The 26,327-nt window shown below is 43.7% G+C and overlaps 1 protein-coding gene across 1 annotated transcript; it reads left to right on the top strand.

The window, feature by feature from the left end:
- Positions 1–3,415: 3,415 nt before the first annotated feature.
- Positions 3,416–26,327, top strand: LOC311007489 (bromo adjacent homology domain-containing 1 protein; the record flags this gene model as incomplete). Its single annotated transcript, XM_084000693.1, has 7 exons — positions 3,416–3,662; positions 18,435–20,234; positions 22,274–22,632; positions 22,949–23,108; positions 23,246–23,325; positions 25,203–25,294; positions 26,138–26,327. Exons 2-7 carry the CDS (start codon positions 18,455–18,457, stop codon positions 26,325–26,327), a joined length of 2,661 nt encoding a protein of 886 aa, XP_083856819.1. The 5' UTR covers positions 3,416–3,662; positions 18,435–18,454.

Below are 26,327 nucleotides of genomic sequence, written 5' to 3'. Positions count from 1 at the left end.
GTGTGTGTGTGTGTGTTTGTAATTAAGGATAAGCTCTACACTGGCAGTAAATGGGTAAACCAAGTGTTGCGTAATGAGCCTGGACAGCTTAGGAAGTCGTTGTCCTTTTTACACCATCCAATAAGGATCAATCAGAGACCTGATCAAATAGCTTGTACTAGTTGCATAGTTTCATTCTAATAAGGTGCAAGGCAATTAATTGATAACTCTCATGCTTATGTTTTACATATGGTTCAGGCTCAGCAGTCTGCATGCAAAAACCACTGCAGGCTATTTTCAGACTAATACAGTGAGTTACATTGTTCAAATCAATATTCTCTTCCTTATTTTGTATATTCACTGAACTGGGGTTTTAGTGTAACACACCAACTAAACCCCATGTTATTACACTGAAACGACAACGTTTTGGTCGAGGTTAGTGACACAAAAAGTATTTTAGACATTATGAGTCATCTTAATGACAGGACACCACAGTGGTGCTTTGGGATGACTTCTTCTGTCTGCATGCAAACATGCTCATAATGACAATGCTAACATGCGGATGATAAGCAGGTATGTTTTACTATGTTCATAAGCTTAGTTTAGCATGTGAGCATGCTAATGTTCGTCCATTAGCGGTAAACAGCTGAGGGTGACGTCATTACATCTGTAGGTTAAGGTTTGTAGTGAGGTTTAGATCAAATGTAAAGGTTAAACTTGAGGTGCATGTTTGTGAATTTAAAAATGTTATAGTAATTCACTCAGTATGCATTATGAAACAAAATCACAAAATGCAAACCTCATGGTGGAGCCAGAGGAGAATTTAGGGCAGTGTTTTCACTTAGGAGCCAAGACTTAATGGCTCCTGTAGTTGGAAGTGCAATGTCATCTGTCATAGCTCCGCCCACCTTCAACCTCAACAATGGTCCAATCAGTGAAAACACCTGTGTCAGGGTGCAGGGCCTTTAAACATTCCAGCTATTGTTATTGTGGAGAGCTCCAACACCATTCAAGTATTTCCTGTATATGGTGTAAAATATAGTTTTTTAAGCCGATTGAAAGATACATACAAACTGTTGCTTTTTTCTAAAAAAAAAATTCAGAAATCAAGTCTGTGTTTATCTGCAACTGAAGCAGCAGTACGGGTGAGTCCTCACTTTGAGCTCCACTGGCCTTCAATTCTTGTTTTCAGATTTGATTGGTTGTGTCACAGTTCGTTTTGTCCATGTCTTATGATAATATTGAGGGAAACTTTTAATGTGTCACATAACTCACGTTGTGGTTTTTAAAAACTTGTTTAAGAATATAACTATCACCATTTGTCACAAATTCATCTCTGAGGGAAAATGTAATTTTTTTTTTTGTCCTCACTGACATTTTGACAGCACATGTGTAACGAATAAAGTTAATTGCCACAGTGTTATTGTAAAAACTTGTGGTAGGCTATGTCAAATATAAAACGTCAGACTGTGAAACAGGTGTTTCTTAGATCTTTTTTGTTACATTCCTCTTTATTCATTTCACTCAAAATGTAAGAATTTGACTGAACAATGAATACTTAATTTGCACATGACCTGGATAATTCAAACTCCAATCTCAAAAATGGGATTTAGGATGCAACGTGAACTTAAACCATTGGCCTCAGTTACAACGCAGCATAGAATTCCATTAAGTGTTACAGTAATATGCAGGAACAGCAGCAATGGAGAATTGCACTTGCCAATCACTTAGTTAAGGTGCTATTCAAGAATAATAATTGCTTGACAGAGGAATTACATTTGATTACCAGCTAATTGAAATAAAACATGGTTGACACATGTGGTGAAGTCTTAGCTGAACCCTTGTCTGATGAGTTAATTAAGAGCAGGGAATAGATATGATAGACACAAAAACAAACTGCCGAGCTGACTTGAACAGTCAAGATGGAGTGAGAGAGGAAACCATTCAAAAGCTACTGAACTCTGTTGTCATAGCAAAAGCCTTTACTCTAAAACTAACATTTTGTTTGGTATTTTATCACACCAACTTTCACCTGGACAACCTGGATCAAGCTTCAACATCCAGCACTCGTCTGCAGTAAATGACAGAGCAGGAGGAGAGCTGCTGAGGTGAAGCTGTGACAGCTCACAGGACATCAGCAATAGAGGAGTTCATTTTCAGTGAGGGTAAGTGATGACATTACATCAGTACAATGTGATCACAGGGACATAAGCATGCAGGTATTGAGGGAAAATTTTGCTGGGCCTTGGAAACGGAAAAATGATCTGATCAATGTCCGCTTTATTGCAATTTACCTACTTAAAGAGAGCTTCATATACACATGAAATAGATTTTAATAGACACCAGACCATAATCAACCAACAACACAAGACAGAGGATAAAGGCAGGACTCCGTTTGGCTGAATTTTATATTTCTTTATGGTGCACATTCCTAGAATGTGGCAATGATCACATACCTATGTCTAATTGACAAACATCTGGGGATTGGGGAGCTAACCTAGTAACCTCTGGTTAATGAATTAACCATTCCACATAAATGTTATATAAAAAGTGATTACCATTTGCCTCCGCTGCCTAATAACCCACTTTTGAAATGCATAATGCAACAAGCCTACAAAGTCAATATCAATGACTTGATAAAAGCCTCCATACATTTATTGCTTCAGGGGTAATACAGGATTTTCACAGTCAAATAACTCAGGTTTATTGAGAATACAGCTTACATCATTTGGGTTTCACTTATAGCTACTGTAGCCTACTTGCAGTTCTTGGCACCACAGGAGAGGTTTTCTTGGACAAGAGCCCACCTGGTGTAGCTGTGTACAGGTGCCTCTGCCTGACAGTCATCACCATGTCCAATTACTGCCACCGCGAATCCCTCCAAGAAAGTTAACGGGGTGGGTCCATGCGAGGCAGCCCCTGCCTGCAGTTACGCGTGGCTACGCCTTTAAAAGCCTCACCATGTTGCCATCACATGCTTCAGCACAGAAGTAGGATGAGGATGTTCTTGTTGTTGCTGTTATGTAAAACACATTTGTTACTTATATTTTAGAAGGAGCTCTCGGGGGGAGGAGAGAGACTTTTTTTTGCGGAGGATTTCTCGACTTTGCACGGCAGGAGGGGGGCCCAGCCCTCCGGTCTGTCAGCGCTGCAGTCAGCCAGTCAGTCAGTCATGTTGTGCTGCTAGTTGTTGTTCAGCAGCAACACACACTGACTGGTGCGCAAACTGAAAGCTGCGTTCACTGTTAATGCCAAGTGACGGATAGAAGCGACGTGTGTGCGGGCTGCAGACTCGATCTCCGGCGGCGGCGGCGGCAGCGGCGGCGGCAGCACTCCGGGTGTGCAGCCGTGTAGGCTACTGGCGTTGGAAGAGTGGATGGGCAAGAGAGGAAAAAAAAAAAAAAAAAGCAGAGCCTGAGCAAAGCCCACTCGTGTCGGGAGAGGAGTGTTACCTCTTCTTAACGAGGACGGAGTTGTTCTCCTGGCGATCGGGATTGAGAGAGGGGTTCCCCTCGAGCCCACCGAAACGTCGGCGGCGACGTCCGCGTTTATTTCCTCGAGTTGAGCTGAGCAGCGTCGGTGGAAGCGGCCGGACCGGGCTGAGTTTCCTCACCGAGCCGTGTGGAAAACAAGGTGCCCCGACTGGCTCCTCACCCCGCTGACAAGCACACAGCCACGGTACGGTGAGTGGCTTCTGCTCCACGTTATCATTCCTCATTGAGCTTATTATAATAATAATTATTACTGTTATTATTATTCAGGCAGAGCAGGGGCTGCGTGCGTGGCCATGCATGCAGCTTCCCCCTTTTGTGTGTGTATGTAGCCTATAGTGCGTGTGCGTGTGTGTGTGTTTTTTTTAGTCATATCTGTGGAGGTTGCAGAGGCAGATAATGGCCATGATCATGAAGGAGGTTCCCAGGGAGTGGTACTCTGTCGGACTGGCCGTACAATGTGTGTTATCATAGCCCACACCTCCCCTAACCCCCCTTCCTCTCCCTCTTCTCCACCACCACCAGCCACCAAAGTGTAGTGCCACAGGGATAATAGTGCTCTGTCCGCGGAATAGACTGAAACAAGGTCAATGATAGGGACACAGGAGCCCGTGAGCTCACTAATATTATGATTGGCTGGATGGATGCGCTTTGTGTTCACCTGGAAAGCAGTCCCCACTGTGTGTGCGTGCGCGTGTGTGTTGTTGACGTGTCTATGCGCACGCACGAGTGGCTGCAAACTTCATGGCAGTGAGCGCCCGTGGCATTTCTTGAGGGTATGATTTGCTGTTTGAGTGTGATTCATATTGGGCCTTTAAACGGGGTGGAGGAGGAGGTGGGTGGGGGTGGTGACAGTTGTTAACTCAGGTACTATATGAAGAGGCTCCACAAATGCCAAAGCAATTAGCCCACATCACGGTTTGCCAATTAGGTCGTAAAGGCAATGAGCTCATAACGAATGATGCTGTTATGACATCACACACACACACACACACACAGGCACACACACCCCATGCCCCGAGGCTTAAAGTTGTCAGTAATGATACTCAGCATACAACACCGTTGGGAAGTGTGTGAGGGGGGAAAAGTGGCCAAAGAAGCAGAAGTGCAGCAGTTATAGTTCCTTTTGCAGAAGGTGTGCCTGCAAATGAAGCTCAGACCCAGGACTAAAGAGTTGATTTGAGATCATTGTGTATGTTCAAGCGCATTGTTGCACAGTGTTGTGTCAACCTCTGCAGAGTGTGTGTCCATGTGGTGGCAGTTTTGCTGTTTGCACTGATGTTTCATCTGACTGGATTGTGGAGAACCTGGTGTAATTGTTTACTATTTTGTATGTCATTATACAAAATACAGCCCCCATTTAAATAGTTGGAAAGTGCATCAAAAAGCATTATTCCAATATGTTCAATATAATCAGCAGTAGTGGAAATGGTAGAGCCTTAGATTGCAAAAGCAATGTAAGGCTACTCCTTCAACTGTAAAGATGTAGGCTTCTTGTACGCAGAATGTCCTCAATAAATTCAAGATTAAAGCTCTGCTTCCACAGAAATGATAATAAGGCTTATTATTAGATAGTTAATATAATGTGTCAATGCTAATAGCATTTTAGTGCAGTGGTTATAAGGCTCAGGGTCAAGTGTAAAAAGGGTCAGAAGCTGAATCCTGGGGTTGTAAGATGATTTAATTGACTAAACGATTTAAAGGACTAAAAACACTAAATTCTGCGCCACAGATTTCTTCCCATTATTTAGACTTTGGATCGGATTGTTTCTTAAATGTGAAATATAGGATAATAAAACCTTGTTGGAACTCGGACGGCTCTTTAAATGAAACCATGTGTGAGGTTTTGAGGGCAGAAATGTCTTTGGTACAACTACTGAGAATTCACTGGAATGTGACAAACTAGATGTTGAATTTTTTTTTTTCGCTGCGATCACAAGCAGTCAAATGAACATTGAATAGAAAATAAACGTCACTTTGAAATGTAGAGGAGACTGTCCTAGAGTAAATGTTCTTAGCTACCTCCCACCACCGCTGATCTGTCGGTGAGCTCCCTAATAAAAGGCTTAATGTCAGAGGAAGTGAAGATTTTGGTGGTTGAATTAAAGAAGAAGTTCCTCAGCCAGTTATATTCAGACCTTATTTTTGTAGACCTGTAATCAACAGCTACCTTTAACCTGGATGTGAGACTTTCTTTTGTCCACACTATCATACCTTCCTCTGCTGTGATGTGATCCTGCACTGTAAATGTAAGAACTGATCTGCAGCCAGGCCACTCTTTGACTCACTAGTTTATTGTAGTTGAACATTAATCTTTTGGAGTTTCCTCAGCAGGCTTATATTTCACCAGACACTCTTCTTTACACCACGTTGTCTTTTTGATCCAGCAGCCTTCACTCCACCTATACCATCAATAATGTCATAAAACTTAATATAAAAGTGTTTTAATGACTCACACCTAGACCTGTCATTAAAAAGCCATGCAGGACTAATAACTGAGCCATTACTGTAAAGGCAATTCACTGTGAATTAGCAATGGACCTCTGCCAACATGCAAATCTAATGCTTAAATCATCAATGCATGGGCCATTAGTAATGTTTTTGGATTAGTAGGCTGCTTTGGATATTATAAATACCCACATCTTATTTCTTATGTTAATGTTTATTTCCATTAATTCTATCCCAGCCGTGTACATCACCGTTTTGTTTTATTAATAATTGACAGCACTAATTTAAGTTTCTGCAGTTGTGTGTCCTTATGTGCAATAAACTTTTTTGCCTTTTCTTTTTTTTTTTTTTTACAATACGTAGTTTTCTACTGAGTAATATAAAACAAAACTACTGTTCAACTCTGCTAACTAACTAATTAGTTTTTTCTTTAGCTTTTAACAGCAAACACCTTTTAAACTCTTTCTCTCTGAAACCTGTGCCTCTCTAGTCTTTAGCTCTCGCCCTGTTTGAGTGACTATCAGTTTAATTTCATGTGGGTGTTAACACTTAAATATTTTGTGCATCCGTGTGTGTTTACATTGGCTGTCACTCGAGGAGCTGGGTACAGGAGCTCCTTCCGATGAGAGAAGAGATTAATGTCATGGTTGCTTGGTTTCATTGGAAGAGGCTTGTTTATATTCACTCAGTCATTGTCCCGAGGAAACCCTGCACCTATACAGCCAGGTACCCAGCTCAGTAATTTGAAAATAATAATAACACATGAATGCCTTTTTTATTTGACATATTTCACATCACACTGTGAGGGTTGCCACTGAGCCTTGTGGATACTGTGGAAATGAATGTGGCACTGTCCTTTTACAGGGCAATATGTTTAATTTCATAATTAACCCATGGTGGCCCTTTTTCTGATGGAAGCTATTTCCTGATGATTGAATTAATGTTTAATGCCCTGCCAAGCTTTGGTCCACAGTAACTGATTCTTCTATGTGTCAGTTGGAAATTGGATTGAGAAATGGGACGAACCCTCTGCTTTTATTGTTGAAAACTAGAAAAAAAGTATTCACTATTCCCTCAGCTCGTCTTTCTCCAATGTTAGTGAGGAAGAGAGTGAATAAATACGCTACCTCTGCGTTTGACTCTCGGCTAAATCAAAGTTTTTCATACCAGAAAGACCTTGCAAAATGTGTTTTGAAATGTATTTGGGTAAATGAAATCAAGTCATTCTAGAGGGTTTCTAATTGGAAGTGAAGTGTTTTGGTGAACAGATTTCATTTCAAAATGCTCTGACATATGCTGCATGTGTTGGTTTAAAGTACCATTGTAACAGCTGCTACATAGTGTCTCTTGTTGTTACAGTAGATCACTGCGTGCGCACACACACGCACACGCACACACACACGCACACACGCACACACAAAGACTCCACACTATGAATTAAGTGATATTTCTCCCACAATCAAACAGTGTTTTCAGCGTGAAACATTCAAGGAACTGCAGATTAGAAAACGAGCAGCTGAAAACGGTCGTTGTCTTCTCCACGGAGAGGAGAGGCTGCGTCAGGGATGATTCACAGTGACTGAAACTGATTCTATTCTCAAGCCTCAAAACGTCCGCAGACATGGAACATGAAACTCTGTCAGTGTAAACCACTTCTCCACTGTCCATCTTTTCTCTTCAATTCACTCAATTGGTTCCTGAACCAAAACCTGGCTAAAGGCAGCTCGTCATTACATTGTTGTTCTCCCCTCTTAATGTGTAAGAATTAAAGGGATAGTTCAACATTTTGGCAAGTTGGCCCATTGCCATAATCCCTATAGTCATAGCAGTAGGTTCGTTACCTTTAATTGTCGGTGCAAGCTATTTTTAGAATGGCGGAGCAGAGCCACAAGCTTCTCAGAGCTACACTACGGAGGCTCATGGGATTTCTTGGTTTCCCTCATCAAACTCATCAAATACACAATCCAACAACTCCAAAACCCTCTTGTGGACAAATAGTGCCTGCACATTCACCACGCTATGAGATAATAACGGAACGTTACGAGACGGAGTTGTTTTAGAGGTAAATGCAGAGACCCTATCCCTTTAATTATTAAACTTCTGCCCAGCCCTGTTTTTAGTAAAGTGAAGAATATAAAACTATTCTCCTGCCTCCAAAACAAAAAGTTGAGTCCAGCTCAATCTGTGAAAGTTAAGCAATTAATTTGGATTTCTGGAAACACTTTCCTCATGGTTAAAGCTGTATCAGCTTAACTGACTTGCATTTGTGTCCTTTTGTCTAATTTACATCCAACCTCTGGTCTCTTCTTAGCTTTGTATTGGTCTCTGTCCACTCAGACTGGAAATATGTGGCTATTGAATTCTCCCATGTTCACGGTAGCTTTCATTTTCTCTGCCACTTGGTGCTGAGCAGGGTGCGTTTGATTCATTGTCTACGTATAAATGTATCTTGATGAGTGCAGCTTTAAATACGTTCAAAGGTCAACATCAGACTGAAATATGGTGAAAACTTCCTTTCAGCAGCAGCTCCATGTCCCTGCATTGCCGCTGTATATTAGCTTCGCTGCAGAATCGTTCAATATGAACATTATTCCTGTGCATGGCTACTGGGAATATGAATGTTGACCACGCTGAGAGGGAGGATGTGCAGCAGAGGAGGCTTCTCTGACTGTAAGCACCATGAGCCAGGTTTTTACAGCTACTCTTCATGTCTACAGATTGTTGATTTTCGGTTTAAGTGTCACTTTGTGTCACTACAAAATCTTATCGACACTGCCCACTTATAAAACCCCCACCCCCTACTCCCCCTACTCACCCTGTGTCCCAATCAATGCCAAACATTTGATTTTGATAGATGTGTTTTCTATTATCACATCTTTAGGTGTACAATTTGAGAATAATGAACATTTTTTAAGACAAATAAAATGTGATTCTCTTTGTAATGTAATAATAGAACTGATTGGATCAGCTTCCCTGAGAAGTGAATGCTATTGATCATTCGACGCAGCACAATGTGTGAATCACTCGTGCTGCTTTCCCACAGCTCACAGAAAGGCTCGGCCCGTAAGAGTTTGAATTGATGTAATAACTGTGTATTCAGCTCTTTCACTGAAGTAAGTGTATAATTCAGCTCTTTCAGCTTTTCTAGCTTTCATTACCGTTTCACTCAGCATTTAAAAAAAAAAAATCTAGGGTTTGGATAAGGTAGCAGAGTGGCTGCCTACACTGATGGCACGTTCTTGTGGATTCTTGTAGATTATGTAACATCTAAAACAAAATTGCCTTTCAAACCTGTCTGTAGACTGAGTGATAGGTTAACGATCTGTAGTCAAAGCTCCTTGCAGACCAGGTGCAATTAAAACAGATAAACCTAATATTTCCCATGACAACTAAGAGCATGAAAGAGCTTTTTAACAAGCAGAGAAACCAGGGCACTTGTAGTGCTCTGTGAAACTCTGGTGGGTGAGAAAGATGGAGCTAACAAGCTCAACTTGCCATTTTTGGCCACATTGATAGACAAAATAACAGTCAGTAGACAGGAGATAGAAATATTAGTGCTATATAATTTATTTCCATTCAATTCTACATGTTGACTAATGTGTCAGATCAGTGCCAAACCCTGTCAACAGGCGGGATCTGAAATGATGAGAGCATTATAATAAGGTGCAGTGACATAAGGCGGCAGAGTAAGATGAGGGAGCGGCAGTGTGGGTGTCACTGGAGCAGTATGACGAGCAACACCCAGAAGTTTCCATCCTATGAGAGACATCTGTTAGTGGGGTGCAGACAATTTAATCAGCACTGCCTCTGCCTGTGTTTTTCCTCTGATGAGGGCATGCTTCATGTCAAAACATCAGTGGCTGCATCTTATTAGAAAGCCCTGATTATAAAGCGCGTGCTGCTCCAGCCCTCATCACTCCACATCCTGTGTCTCAGTCTTATTCCACCTTACTGTGTATCGCAGGTAATGGATTACATGATCACAGAGCTGAATAAGCCGTGCAGCTGCCTGCCTCTGGTCTGCTCTGTATGCAGTGGTGAAAAGTAAAGGCGTTGAGTCAGGATGCCTGATGAATAAACAAAATTCGAGTCCAATAATGATTTATTTTCATGGGAAAAGGAGGACACGTATTGGGCTGCTGGTTTCTGAAAGGACAAGATAAATAATAAAGAAGTTCCCTGAGACCAACATAGACAAAATTGTAAACTAAAATATAACACACATCTAGCAGAAACTGCTGCAACTGTGTGAAGGTGAAAAGTGAGTGAGGCCCAGGAATTGTCTCCTAATGCCCAGGGGAACTCAGACAGGTGAATCAAAGGTGGAGGGAGAGAAAACGGGGCCCATCAGAGAGAGAGAAAGAAAAAGAAGTGAGGTAAGAATGGAAAAAGAAAAATGGAGAAAACACCATAAAATGCTAGAACTTTACGTACCTGCCTTTTATTTGATTATACGTTTTCTACCACTTTTAATATGACACTCAAGAGAGAGGTATAGCTGTGTTATTGCCATAGCTTTCTTTGAGGACACTCAGGTCCTGTCGTTTGTATTTCCGTTGGAAATTTGGAGGTTTGACAATAAAGTTTGATTCAGTGTTGAAAAATAAAAAGCATGTGTTAAATACGTGTACAAGTCCATTATGTGCATGACTGATTGTATATGATTACACCTTAAGACACTGAGGATAAAGGCTGGACTCATGATTCCAGTATTCACAAAATTGTCTTCTATATTTAACTTGATAGATAAATCTACTTGAGGCTACAGTAAGATAACAACACAGCTGCACTTAACTAACACTACTGTCACCTCTCTACTTTTATTCATTCATTTTCTATTTCACATATATTTTATTCTCACTTAAATCTTTGATATTGTTTTTAATTGAGTGTTGCACCTATTCCGGTTCTCTTGTGCTGTCATCAGCAGGTCACACCCCTGTGCAGCCTACTGTGAACATTTAGCAAATGAAGTGGTTTTCAACCTGATGGATAAACTGTAGCTACATATTTAGAAGTTGTTCCATTTCAGCCAGCAGTTTTATACACTGATAAAAAACTGCTGTTAGTTTGCTTCAATAAGGTTTTGAAGGTATTTTAGATTTTTACATAAGGAATCGGAATAAGAATAGCCTTTACTGCCAAGATTGTGTTACACCTGGCATTTCATTTTTACACCTGGCATTTGACTTGGTGTACAGTGGAAAGCACAAACACAGCATAGCCTACATTATATAGAGACACGTAGGCCTACAGGTATGTGCAATGTTCAAATAAGGGAGCCATGGGAGCTGTCCACTTGTTACAGTGTTATCCTGTGATTGTGCAACTTCTGTGAAGAGTCAATGTTGTAGCAAACACAATGCACAGTGCAGTTTGTGTGTGTGTTTCCTTGAGCTGAGCTGCTGGTGTTGGTGGTTGAACTTGATCTGGACCCCCCAGATCCCCCACCTCCTCCAGCTGTGGCCTCCATTCAACGGCGCATGGAGCGCAGATTAATCAGAATATCAATTATGTGTTTCATTTAGGCTAAGTGTTTAAAAATAAAGAGAGGACTTGTAGTGACTTTGGAGCGGCTCTTTTTTCCCCATCACATCCCTCAACTCATCCCAACTTTGTTAAATGGGGGGGCATTTAAAACCCCATCGGTCACGTGCACCACATGGGACCCTGTTGATATCGGTTCATCTTCAACACGGAGACGCGTTTTTTATTTTTTATTTTTTAACCGGGCCGCTGGTTGACTGGTCGCGGTTTGGTCACGACAGATGACAGCGTGGGTCTGTCTGTCTGTCTGTCTGGTCTGTCTGTCGTGGTGGGGGGTGGAGTGAGGAGGAAGAGGAGGAGGAGGAGGAGGAGGAGAAGCCTAACATCCATCGCCCATGATGTATCCTATCGCCGTGTGTTGGTTGTAACGTAGCGGAGCCAAGTTGCCTCGCGGATCCGCCGCGGAAACACCGAGTTGAGTTGACAGCGCGAGGCGGCTGGAGGACGGGGGTGTCCGCGAGGCTGCTCCGCGTGCCAATTGGTTCAGATTAAGTTTTCTGCAAATCGGTGGAGAAGCCCAACCAGGAAGAGCAGCACGCACACACACACACATACACACACACACATCGCCACCGACCGTCCTCTCTCTCTCTCTTCCTCTCTCCACTCCCTCCCCAGCTCTCCCAGTTACGGAGCTCTGCCATCGCACCAGTTCTCCTTCACCCTCCTCCTCCTCCTCCTTCTCCTCCTCCTCTTCCCCTCCACCCGCAGATTTGTTCGACGGTTCCCCGGCTGCCAGGAGGAGGAAGCGTGTCGGTATAGAGCCGTAAGTTAGCACCTCGGATTTTTTTTTTTTTTTTGTGCCTGTGTGTTGTTGTTGTTGCTGCTGCTGCTGCTATTTGGTCCCTGAATGTGTGAAGTTGCTCCGGCCGGTGTGGCCAGCCGTCCACACCGGAACGCGCAGCCCATTTTTCGCTTCGTGCACCAGAAGCGAGTCGCTGGGTCTGGGTCCGCCGCTACGTGCCAGATCCTCCCGGGGCTCCGGTACGAAGCCACCGTGTCGGTAATGAGGAATCCGGTTAGAAAATGTTCGGCTATCAGGAGGGGTGACTGCCCTTTATTCTGCTCGGTGTGTGTTTATGTGTGTGTGTAGGCTATATATTCGGGCAGCCCCCCCCCACCACCACCACCTCCCCTCCTCCTCCTCCTCCCCTCTACAGCCCATATTTAGAGCCTGGCTACTTCAGATGGGCAGGCTACGTCAAGCTGTACTAGACTGTATCCCATCCTACTGTATTCCTCTGTGTCAGTGTGTGTGTATTATACATGTGTGCATGTATGCGGATGGTGATGTGGATCGAGCCCGAGGCTGCGGTGTGAGTCTCAGAAGAAAAACAAGCAGCAGTGACCTAATGTTTGGAATTCTTGCACAGTCTTTTATCTCCATGATGCCCCTCAACATGTTAGACCTGCCCGTCACCAGCTGGGACTGTCTGCGTCTGATCCTGCTGCTGACTTTATGTCTGATGTGTGTGTGTGTGTGTGTGTGTGTGTGTGTGTGTGTGTGTGTGTGTGTGTGTGTGTGTTGGAGCTGGGTGTACAAGTTGACAGCAGAGTCTTTGTTACCAGGTGACCTAGAGCAGAGTTTGGGCTTTTTACTCTGCAAGGTGTCTCTGTCTCTGTCTCCTGTCGGGCTGTGTGGCTGGTTAGTGTTTTCTCCACATGTCTGGTTTGTGATCCCCTTGTTGCATGAGCTGCGAGTGCTGAGGCCAAACAGTGAAGATGTTCACTATTTGGCAAGAAAATGGAACAAATGAGCAACTGCATGAGGATTATTAGAGTCTAAAAGAAAAGAGGGGTTGTTGTGTATTTTTGGTTTTTGATCAAGGCAGGGTATAAGGTGTTTTTTCTGAAAATTATATGTTTTTGGATTCATTTCAGAGTGAAAGTGTTTCTGTGCTAAGTTTAAGTGCCTTTGTTGAACTTTTAAGGTATCTTTTATTCAATTATAACAATAGTGATTGTTTTTGCACAATTTGTGATTCTCATAAATAGCCTACTCAAGTTTCAGAAATTGAGGGAAGGTAAATTGTGGAGAGTCTTTTTTCTTAAGAACTAAAGCATGCTATTAAGCTCATCTTCCCACCTGAATTTCATTCAGAATTTTGGCCCTATGAAAAAAGAGAAAAGAAAAAAAAGAAAGAAAAAAAATCAGATTGACACTTTATTTTAACCCCCTATTTAGAATTACTGCATCGTGTTCATAACACACTGTGATGTAGTTGTAATCGGATAAATGTAGTTGTATCTAACAGTTGCATTTAACTAAAGCAAACAGGTCTGTAAAGTGTTAGTAATAACACTATAACAAAGATGTAATCAGAAATACAAAATTGCATTACTTTAACAGTTTTATTACCATGGCCTGTGACTTTCTTTTAACTTTAGGTCTCATTGTCAGGATAATAGTTGTTCAATAACAGTTTTGCAATACACACAGTAAAATGTGTACACAACTGTTAAAGATGCTCTAAAACCCACAGTAAAAATCCATAGGCTATAATCCAATCTACAGATATCCTACAATTATCATTCATGATAAACACATACACCTGAAAAAGATGTTGTGAAATCAAAGTCTGGCCATGAGTTGAGAAACCACTGCAGACAGAAATGCTGCTGTTTATAAGCTCACAACTGTGTTACTCTGTTTGGTTTACACATTTATGGATTATTTATATGAGGTGTGATGGTTGTTACCAGATACATAAATAAACACTTGCTACACATCTTCATCATAGTGTATTATAAATGTCACAGTGTCTTATAAAACATTATTAACTGTTTGTGTGCTGCTTCAAAATACAAAACCAGGATGTTAAATGGAGTTTCAGAAGTCATGGACCTCCTTAGGTTTATCTTGAGACCCATTAGAGTCCCTAGGCCACACTTTGGGAACCACTATCCCAATACATTGTATTTGTGGCCTGTTGTTACAAGTAAGCCCACATGTTTGTAATGTGCAGTGTGTGTGTGTGTGTGTGTGTGTGTGTGTGATACTCACTTTTTTTGTGTTTGACTGTGTTGCATTGAGTGACACATCATTATGAGACTTTCTAAAATTGATTTGCAATTTGCGCACACACAAAAGATAAAAGTATCAATTGAACTTCAGTTGTGCGTCCTGATGCTGTCGAGTCGCTGGTCTGCTCACACATCCTCAAGAGTCTTGAGAAACCTCACAAGTCTTATCATAAGAAAGGATCCTGGTGAGGCTGCCGTTTGATGCTCTGAGAGGAACTGATGATCTGTTTTCTAACCAATTAGAGACGGAGCGCAGGGCCATTGATCTTCCTATAAATGTGAAATTACTTCCCGAGGATCGCCAGGTCCAACTGTTCTTAAAGAGCCAAATTGGCGTTTGGCAAAGAGCTCTGCCACTGAGATAATATCTCGCAGGTTATTTCTCTCAGTGTTTCCCCACCTACACTTCCCGGCAGTGACCCAGCTCAGCATCAAGGCTTTTGAAGTGGGGCGGTTTCAAGTAGAAAAGAATGTCTGGATGTCAGCGAGCTACTTTAAACCAATATACGCATAGGCTACAGACGCAGATTGTTAAGTATGAAGTGAAAACACCTCTGAATTTGTTTGTTCCCCTCAGGTATTGGATTTCAGTCCCAGTCGGCAAGGTCACACTACAAAACTGATTAGATCTTGTCTGAGTGGCGCGGTCTGGAGTTAGCCGACTTGTGACAGGGCAAAGAGAAGAGATGAGGGATCACGCATCACTGAGCAGATCAATATCAAAAACAAGTTAAATCGGCTTTATACCTTCAGATAAACCAACGAAAACATCAGTCACATTTAAAGCTCCCTTTTTAGCAGTTTTTCAATGAATATATATATTTTAAAATGTCAGGATTCAAGTCTCTGTCCAGTTAATGAGACTAAATAAGAAATCACAGTTGCTTCAGTTTTCATTAACCCCGGAGCTAAACTTGTATCGGCTATTGCCAGGATCACCCACACGTCATTAGCCGTGGGCCGCCTTCACGCTGCACAAGCCTAGTCAGACTGGAGCAGGCAAAGTCAAACATGTTTTAAAAAAATCTCCGGTTGTAAGTGAGCTGACGGTTGAGCCAGAGTCTCCGTTCATGAATCTGTTCAGGGAAATCCGGTGCCACACAGAGCTGCGCCAGTCTGAACAGATGCAGCCTGACTCTATACAGAAGAAATGTGACAAGATTTAAAAGCTAAATATAAGAAATCATGGGATGATGTTGTTTTTTTAAGATGGTAAATTGATACCAATGAATAATCTGTATTATAAAGTCAATTGAGGAAAATGCTGCAGCTTTAGAAACACAGATAAATAAGAAAACGTAGGGGCGGTGCGTGGCGCAGTGGTTAAGGCGGCCGCCCCATGTAGAGGCAAGGCAAGGCAAGGCAAGGCATCTTTATTTATATAGCGCATTTCATACCAAGGCAACTCAATGTGCTTTACATAAAGACAAAACATTAAAAAAAAGAAGCATAAAACAGAATAAAAACAAACAAAACACTAAAAACAGAGTTAAAAGCAAGAGCAAATAAAAGTAAAAGAAAAAAAAAATAGATAAAGTTTTAAGTTCTCAGCTATAAGCACGTGAAAAGAGAAATGTTTTTAACCTGGATTTAAAAGTGCTTACAGTTGGGGCTGATCTCAGTTCTGCTGGTATTTTGTTCCACTTGTGTGCAGCATAACAGCTAAATGCTGCTTCACCATGTCTGGTCTGAACTCTGAGCTCCACTATCTGACCTGAGTCAGTAGATCTCAGAGCTCTACTGGGTTTATATTCTACTAACATGTCATTCATGTATTCTGGACCTAAACCATTCAGTGATTTGTAAACCAGTAGCAGAACTTTAAAATCTATTCTGTAGCTGACTGGGAGCCAATGTAAGGTCTTAAGAACCGGGGTGATGTGATCCGATCTCTTTGTTCTGGTTAAAACTCGAGCTGCAGCGTTCTGAATGAGCTGCAGCTGTTTGATGCTTTTTTGGGGGAGACCAGTCAGAAGACCGTTACAGTAGTCTAGTCTACTGGAGATAAAAGCATGAATCAGCTTCTCCTGATCAGTTTGGGACATAAAACCCTTAATTCTGGATATGTTCTTAAGTTGATAAAAGGCTGATTTGGTGACTGATTTGATATGGCTGTTGAAGGTCAGATCTGAGTCTATCAGCACGCCAAGATTTCGGACTTGGTCTTTAGTTTCTAAAGACAGTGACTCAAGGTGTTTACTGACAGCAACCCTCTTCTCTTTATTTCCATAGGCTCTAGTCCTCGCCACAGGTGGCCCTGGTTCAAATCCCACATCGGGCGGCCCTTTCCTGCGTGTCATTCCCCCTCTCTCTGCCTCCCCATTTCTGTCTATCTCTACTGATCTATCAAATAAGGGCAAAAAAAGCCAAAAAATAAGAAGAAGAAAACGTAAATGTGTGTAAATAGTCTTTAAGGGAATTTAATTAAGTGATTGTAGCTCATTATGGGAAGCCCATGTGAGTTTGGTGGGATGAAACAACAACAACTCAATTTGATTTAGAAAGTGAAAGTTAAAAGATGAAAGATGTGTAATTGCGTTTGTTGTTTTCCTGGTGGTGCAGAGTCTACTGTATGTACAGTTATAAATGCAGATCTAAGTCTCTGAGAGATTATGAGTCTCATTAGGCAGACAATAAATCTTTATGACCTCCAGTGTAAAATAAATACACAGCTTTTACCTTTTTCATTCTTTGGTTACTTATGTTGGTTACTTATGTTTTCCTTTCCTTTTTTTAAAGTATATTTTTGGGCGTTTTTGCCTTTATTTGATAGTACATAGTGAGATAGACAGGAAAGGGGGAGGCAGAGAGAGGGGGAACGACATGCAGGAAAGGTCTGCCTGACGCGGGATTCGAACCGGGGACGCCTGTAGCCTCTACATGGGGCAGCCACCTTAACCACTGCGCCACACACCGCCCCTACTTATGTTTTCTTATACAGTTTCACAGAAACTCCCAAGCTGGTTGTTCGATGCTGATTTTGTGAGTTTAATTGCTAAATGATTTCACAATGAGCTTTGGGAATATTTGTGTTTTATCATACAGTAAGATGTGTGAATGAGATTGTGCGCGTCTCTCTGTCTCTCTGCGTAATGTGGACGATGTGTAATTTGAAGCGGTGAAATGAATGTGCTAAAAACGTCACCAGGGTTAAACAGGCGTTTAGTCGACTTGTTTGTTTGTCTTATTTTTCCTCTGTGGTGTTTAATGTTACAGCGGAGCCTTTTTGACATTTTCCTTTCAGACTAAACATTTCAGACTAAACAATTGCCCTTAACAAGCTGTTATTTGCATGCTGTGTGCACACTAGGTGATAAGGCAACGAGCGCGGTGAATGAATGACAGAGTGCATCAGTTTCCTCAATACAACATAAAACACACACACACACACACACACACACATGTTCTAATGAGAGGAAACAGGTGTGGAGTAGCTGGAGCTATTGATCACAGCTGAATGTACTCATCATGAAGCTTCCTCGTGCATCCAGTCAGATGCTGCTGTTGCACTTAAGTCTAAGCAGGAGGCTTATGGGAGATCATCGATGTCCTTTTTCTGTTTGCGTCTTGTTGTCTCCGTTGTCTTTCTGCCTCCGCACCACACGTCTTCCAGCTTTGTCTCGTTTTTAAGTCTTTTAAGTCAACCAAACAATGTTTGAGATGAGGTTAATGGTCCCTGCTTTGTTTTTAATAGACCTCACACTGCTCTATAGACCACAGCGGCTGTGCTCGGATCGGTCTGTGGTGCTGATGTTAACAGCTTCTGTGCGATTCTTGAGAAAACACAAGGTTTGAAGATGTTGTATAGGATGTAGAACATGTGTAGCGTTGAACCTGCTCTCTGTGGATCCAATTAACAGCGTTGTTTGCGAGTAACTGTACAGATACATAATGAAACTAGGACAAACTAGAGTTTTTTACCACTTGTTGGTCTCTTATCTCCAGGTCCTGTGGAGAAGCATGTGATGACTCACGCAAGGCAGAAGGGTTCCCTCAGGCAGAGCCGCAGCAGCAGCGCCGAGTGGTGGGACAACTGTCCTCTCTGGACACATGGTGGCACCATGGGTGGCGCCTGGACCGAGCGCTCGCTACGATTCGGCAGGACAAAGAAGATAAGCGAGGTCGTCAAGCAGGGGAAAGACACGGCCAAGAAGATGAGCCACAAGGCGGAGAGGAAAGAACGATCCAACCAGAACAGGAAGGTCGAGCGGCGCCGCGACAAGAAACGGGACAGGAAGTTGTATCCCTTGCGGGGGAGGGCGGGGGGTTCAGGTGAGGAAGGGCTCAGCTGTCACGTCCTCCTCACCCGATTGGAGGAGAGCATCCGTAAGAAGGAGAGTCCTGAAGAAAGGGAAGGAAACAACGCGCACCGACACTTATCCCTGAAAGCCAAACCCAAAAAAGGGAAAAGAAAGGAGAGAAAAGAGGCCAAGTCGTCACCAAAAAACAAATCAAAATCAGCCGGCCAGAGTCACGCCGACTCTATTCATGTCTTACAACCGCGCAAGCGCCGCCTGGCCTCTCTGAATGCCGAGGCAGTGAACAGTTTACTGCTTGAAAGAGCTACTGACCCTCAGCCAGCAGCTAAACAGGCCAGGAGGCAGGAAGAACCCACAAACGGAGGAGGGGGTTCCCCGGATAGAGACCCGGCCAGAAGCGGAGTCCCTGGAGGCCCGAAGGCTTCACGTGGCAACATCAGCAAAGCCTCCACGTCTCACAGACTCCAACTGTGCCAAAGCCCCAAGAAGCCCGTCAAGAAGGCCAAAGCCGGCCGAGGAGACGAGAGCGGGGGGATGAGTCAGGAGAGCCTGGACGCCCCCGCCCCCAGACGGCTGGCCGGACTCAACGCCGCCGCTCTGCTCAAGTTGACCAGCTCCTCGGCCACCAGCAAGCAGAGAGTCAAAGCCGCGCCCACCGCCACCGTCACGTCGGACTGCAAAGCTTCGGCCGCGGCCTCGACGCCGAGGCAGCACACCAGAATCAAACAGAAGGGGCGGCCGCAGAAGCAGAAGGGGAAGAGCGCGCCCCCCCTGCCCAGCGGCTGCGCAGCCTGCAAGAAGAAGGCCGACTTTGAGCCCAAAGTGGAGTGGGAGCCCGGCAGCTGCACCCACAGACTGACCAAGCCGGGCTACCAGTCCCGCAGCATGCTGGCCTACCCGCTGAAGCAGGTGAAGGAGGAGCAGCTGGAGACGGAGCTGAGCCCCTACTACTGTTGCCCCCCCCCCGAGGGCTCGGTGGAGTACTGCCACCGCCTGGCCTTCTTCCTGGGCCAGCAGCCCTACGCAGAGTCCGACGAGCAGACCCTGAACACAGCCATGACCCCCGTGAAGCGCGAGTGCCTCGTAACCTCCCCGTCCCTGACCCACTCCCACCCGCACGCCGCCCTCGCCCTCAGCCCCCACCCCTGCCTCTGCACGGCCGACCACTGCTTCTCCAGCTACTACGTGCACATCGCCCACCCGACGCACGCCGGGACCGCGCAGCCCGCCCTGGCCACGCGGCCCCTGAACTTCGCCCACTCCAGCCTGTGCCCCGACCGGATGAGCGGCTCCAAGCTGCTGGGCCCGCGGGTGTCCCACGCCTCGGCGCTGACTCACCCCGCCTACTGCAACTCGGTGGCTTCGCCCTGCTACGGCGACGCCTGTGGGATCAGCGGCTACACCTACAGATCCATGCCTCCCGTCACCAGCAGGGCTTGTTCCTTCAGCACAGGATGCACCGGATGTACGCACAGCATCAAAACAGGTGAGTGGAGCATGGAGATTACTGTTGGTTTTCTGCTTGACCAAAAAAATGCACATGTGGACATGTTAAAAAATAAATATAGTAAATGCGGGAGGATGGACCTTTCAGTTTCTTTGTGCTTGTTGCAAAGACAATAAAGACATTCTATTTTATTCTAAAAACAACAACTGAAGGCAAAAGGAGCTGAACTGACCTAGAAAAAATACACATCTGTTCTGAGCCAAACCACAAGATCATGTGAAAATGACCATATTTAACATTTTCAATTACAAGTTCACTCATCTTTAAAGGGATAGTTCAGCATTTTGGCAAATTGGCCCATTGCCATAATCCCTATAGTCTCAGCAGTAGGTTTGTTACTTTTAATTGTCGGTGCAAGCTATTTTTAGAATGGCGGAGCAGAGCCACGAGCTGCTCAGAGCTACACTATGGAGGCTAATGGGATTTCTTGGTTTCCCTCATCAAACTCATCAAATACACAATCCCAAAACTCCAAAACGCTTTCATGGACAAGTTGTGACCTGCACATTCACCACGCTATGAGATAATAACAGAACGCTACGAGATGGAGTTGTTTTCGAGGTAAATGCAGAGACTGCTTGCTGAAAAACTGCGGTTTTGCATGAATTTACCTCGAAAACAACTCCATCTCGTAGCGTTCTGTTATTATCTCATAGCGTGGTGAATGTGCAGGTCACAACTTGTCCACGAGAGCGTTTTGGAGTTTTGGGATTGTGTATTTGATGAGTTTGATGAGGGAAACCAAGAAATCTCATTAGCCTCTGTAGTGTAGCTCTGAGCAGCTCGCGGCTCTGCTCCGCCGTTCTTAAATTAGCTTGCACCGACAATTAAAGGTAACAAACCTACTGCTATGACTATAGGGATTATGGCACTGGGCCAATTTGCCAAAATGTTGAACTATCCCTTCAAGTTTTTTCCCATATAGCTGTTATTATGAAAGAAATATTTCTCCCGGTGTTATGTTTGGATCTTGTTACAGAACTTAAGATTCCTTTGTTGTTAAGTTTGTGCCTCAAGCCAGTTGTGTTTTATTTTCTTTTTTGTGTCTGTTTGTTGGTATGAGCTTTGAAAGTGTCCACAGCCTGGAGCTCTGACTTAATTATTTCTTCATCAGGAGGCGAGTATGTAAAGTTTTTCTGTAGCGCCTGTGTTTATATATAGAAGGCCTGATGAATACGATAAGAGGAGCGCTGGTTTGTACACTCATCTACAGGGGAACCATGAAATGGGCTCATTCAGAGTGACCACAGCAACACAGTTACCTGAGGTTTGCTATCATGAGCCACCATCAGCTCATGGTGCTACCAGATCATGTAAAGCTGCTGTAGCAACACATATGACCTGAGGGTGTTGATTTAAGATGGATTCATCTAATCTTTAAGATTATATAATTGTATCTCTCTACAGTTACACTGTCTTGCCCTAGGCTGCCCTACAAAGGCAAAGTGCAGTATCTGTAAAAATGCCAAACTGAGAAAAACAGCTTTTTGTGTTTTCATTGTCAGGTTTAAGCATCAAATTATGAATAACTAGTCTATAATTGATTAGATAAAGGTGGACTGAATTAAATGTATTTTGTAGTTTGTCTTTCTGACCAATTTTGACCATTTTATGGCATATTTTGTGACCAATTTTGACAGTTGTATGGCAGATACTGCACTTTTGCCTTGGCTTTGGTGCAGATACTGCACTTTGGCTTGGTATTAGCTACAGATTCGGCACTTTGCCTTGTTTTTACTCCAATGGAATTGGAGAGTAAATCATAGAATGTAGGGAGTACAGTACTTTTTGCAGATACTGCACTTTGCCTTGGTTTCACAGTGTTTTTTTGGATGGACAGCAAAATAAAAAGCCCAATAACTCTGGAAATTTTAACAGTACCAGTATCAAATTCTACCAGATTGAAGAGAATATGCCACACTTTTGATTGGTCAAAATGCAGATACTGCACTTTGCCTTTGTAGGGCAGTAGGTGCCAGTGTGATTTTAATTGTCCTCTGTACCCTTTCCTTTTCCAGAGGGTTACTCCTCCCCTCAGGGAGACCACAGCCCGTCTCTTCTGGTTCCCCCCTCCATGCCCATGTCCAGCTGCCCTCTGTCCAGCGTGCCCACTTCCACCCAGACTAAACCCCACCTGCTAACTCCCCTGTCCGGCCGCGACCAGCCCCCGGCCAGGTTAAAGCTGGCCAGGGAGTGCCCACAGAGCCCCAAGCCCTCCAACGGCTCCCTGTCCATGGGTCGCACGCGGCTGCCCCAGAAGCAGCCGTCCCCCGTGCCCAGCCTCAGCGGCGCCAAGCAAAAGAAAGTCAGCCGCAGACGGGCCACCAACGGCTGGAGGCCCGTGGGGATGCCCACGGAGAGGGAGGTCTTCATCGCGGTAGGTTACGTATGAGTGTGTCTGTGCACGGTGAAGATGACCTGCAGTATCAGAGAGCTTCCAGTCTGGCTGTCTCTGTCGTTAACTTTCTTGTTTACCACTAGCTAATAAAGCCCCGGTAGAAGAAACATCAGACACCGCACAGCAGCAGCCTGGCAGAAAGGGAAAAAAATCTGCTCTTGGGGGAAATGATAATTGTGTTTTGACCACACAGCTTTGTGTGACAGATTCCTTTTTGTCTTTATAATGAGAATTATATCTGTCCCTGTCGGTGTGTGTACGTGGGCGCGTGTGTGTGTGTGTGTGTCTGTCTCAGGGAGAGGATGAGACGGCCCTGCGGCAGTGTTATGAAGGAGTCGAGAGGGATGGTGAAGTGATTCATGTCAGAGACACCGTGCTGCTGCGATCGGGCCCCAGGAAGAAATCCCTCCCATACGTCGCCAAGATATCGGCGCTGTGGGAGGACCCCAAAACAGGTAGAGGAGGGGGGGGGGAGGGGGAGGGGATCAGTGTGAGATACCGTGGATCGTACTGTGCACGGATGGGTGGATAAAGGGACATATGGCTGAGGTTGTTTACCTGTACATATGTGTGTCTCAATTTGCTGCCTCAGGAGAGCTGATGATGAGTCTTTTCTGGTACTATCGACCTGAGCACACCCAGGGAGGCCGAGATCCCAGCGCACACTGTGAGGTGAGGCTCCAGTGGAACAGAGCTAAGTCTTTATTTCCCAGCTGGTGAATGACAGTTGTGCAGGAAAACAGACTGCCACTGAAAATCTGTGTGTGTGTGTGTGCATGTGTGTAACTGTAATTAAACCCTAAACTAATAATGCAACATGGGATGTGTAATTGTATAATTAAGCAATGAGGAACTATTGTATATGGACCAAAACAAAATGAAAAAGATCCATTCTGATTAATTTAATGAACCTGAAGTTATTTAATTAGTGTTGGCATGACTGTTAGTCAGACCCAAAGGTACATTTTTATATCAATAAAGAAGGCATTATGATCAAAAGATCATGTGAATATAGTCAAACATACTGAAAATAATTGATATATAAAAAAAAAAAAACATTTATTTTTATTTAGTTTCTACAGTTGTGATTTGAAAAAAAAAAAAAAACAGCTTTTTTTAAATTTCACTGTACGGAAACGCATTGCATTCACTGGATAAAACGAAAATAATTAGACACCTTATCTCGTAATTATGAGAAAAGATCTCGTAATTAAGAGATCAGGAGGAAGTGTGGCACTTTTCCTCATCTCGTAATTACGAGATCTTTTCTCGTAATTACGAGATGAGGTGTATGATTTTTTTTTTTTATCCAGTGAATGCAATGCGCTTCGTGTCAATGAGCCATTTTCACACAATTGATATTTTATTTCGCAATCCCAGTAAAGTCTTTCTTGGTGGAGACAAACCGAGACGGTGATCTAAAAACTCTGGGTAAACAATGAGCCGAGTGTTTACAGTATTTGGGATTATTGAACAGTTTCGTTGCTGTGTAACAAATTACATCATTTGCTTCTATTTGTTGAAATGGTTCTCATGTCACAATGTCATGATACCATCTAACATTAAAGAGTCTCCACAGGCCTTTAACAGAAAATACTGACATTTAAAATTTTCCCAGGTGAAGCTTAACATGAGCACACAGAGAAAATAAAGACACATGATTATTTTTCTCTGTGTCTTGATGAAGAGCTTCCTCTTCTTCTGTGTCAGACCTTGTTGCTTGGTTCTACCTACGTATTATAGAAACAATTTAAATTTGCACCAAGTGAAATTCTCATTATTACTATATATTCATTATGGCCTGTTGATTATTTTGCCTCCTTTAGAGCAAGTTTAATATTTTTTCAATACGTCAAATACCATCTTGTTCTTTCACATTATAATATAATTGTTCATAATGTGTTTTAGTGTGGGAGGACAGATTATTCTCTTAAATCAATGCAAATTGTCAATTCCATTCCTTATATATTTGGTGTGCTATAATAGAGATGTTGCAGCTATCAATTATTTGTGCATTATAAGTAAATGATAATGCATAATATCCTGATATAAATAATGTGCCGGGAGCCGAACAGAACTGTCATCTCTGCACAAACGATGTGACGCCGACTGCTGCCGGAGACATCATTATCTTTCCCTCAGCAGACCTGGAGCTGTCGATAGCTGGTTAGCGCTTCAGTGTAACCACGACGCCAGATGATGATGATGATGATGATGATGATGATGATGATACCTCTGCCTCTATGGTCTCAGTCTGAAGAGGGGGGGGGGGGGATTCCTCTGTTAGAAAGTGAAACATGGTGAAACCCTCTTCATGTCTCTGTTCACGCTGGATGTGTAGAGTGTGTGTTGAGCAGATTTCTGTTGTGTTTTCATGTGTGTGATGGCACACAGGGTGGAAAACACAGAGGCACACAGTCCTATTCTACATGAACAATTACGGGTCCCTCTGTGCTCACAGCAGAAAAGCGTCATTTCTTCATCCCTCAGCCTCCACAATAGGAAGCACTTGTGATGATGTGACATTATACACCCACTGTTTGTTTCAGAATGAGATTTTCGCCTCTCGGCATCAGGATGAAAATAGTGTGGCCTGCATAGAAGACAGATGCTACGTTCTCCCACTAGCCCAGTACTGTAGGTAAGTTCACACACACACACGCACGCACACTGACAACAGCAGTAGTCGTTAGCAGAAAGCCTATTCAGAAGGCTTGCAGTCTTTCCTTTTAATTAGCACCTCAGCTCCTGAGATATGAGGAAGCTGCTTTTCTGACTTTCTTATCACACATCTGTGACACTGCAGCTGTAAATGAGTTTGAGGGAATGCTGGGCCACCGGTAGTTTTCCTACACATCATCTGGAAACACCAGTCCCAGGTTCAGTCGCACGTTGCTTATATAATGGCTCAGTGGCGTAAATATTAGGGCTGACCCAAAAAATTAGAAGCTTCGAAGCTTCGTTCGTTGCCATGGTAATTGATCATGAAAGTCCGTGATCGATTTTTTCCCCCCCCCTCCTTTTTCCCTTTTTGACACCGGTTCTCAGGCAATTGTTACATTAAAATGAGTAGGCTACTTGGCATCCTGGATCCTTTTTTTTTTTTTTTAAAGGAGACATATTATGCCGCTTTTGGTGTCTTAAAGACATGTGGTCAAACTACCCAAAGGATCAAACATCACAGCTCTTTTCATCAAAACAGCCCTGTTCACGTTCTGGTTTCAGAGCCTGCCCCTTTAAATGCAAATCAGCCACTGCTTGCCCCGCCCCACCCCTTCTACCGGTCCCAGGTAGGGGTGGTATTATGCAAATTCGAAAGCTCATAAAACCACATGGATTTCAACCTAGAGAGCCTGAAAATTACAGATTTTTGTTAATTCTCGCATTTTGGGGGCCGGAAGGCAAGACAAACACCCAAATATAAAAGTGATATTTCCATAATATGTCCCCTTTAATTCCCACCCTCTCCTTTTTCCTTTCTCAGATTTTGTGCCTTGGTGAAGCGGCGTGCCGAAGGCGCCCCACCTGGCAGTGCCAGCATGGTGCCCTGCCGCCCCGACTTCGCCCCCCCCTCCCACCGCTGTGTGCCCACAGACGTCGACCCCGAGCTGGTGTACCTCTGCCGGCACGTCTACGACTTCCGCTACGGACGCATCCTGAAGAACCTGCAGTAG

The sequence above is a fragment of the Trachurus trachurus genome, assembly GCF_905171665.1.
Source record: "Trachurus trachurus genome assembly, chromosome: 24".
Classification (NCBI taxonomy): domain Eukaryota; kingdom Metazoa; phylum Chordata; class Actinopteri; order Carangiformes; family Carangidae; genus Trachurus; species Trachurus trachurus.
Note: the sequence above shows the minus strand (reverse complement) of the source record. Positions and strands in the feature narration are given on the sequence as shown.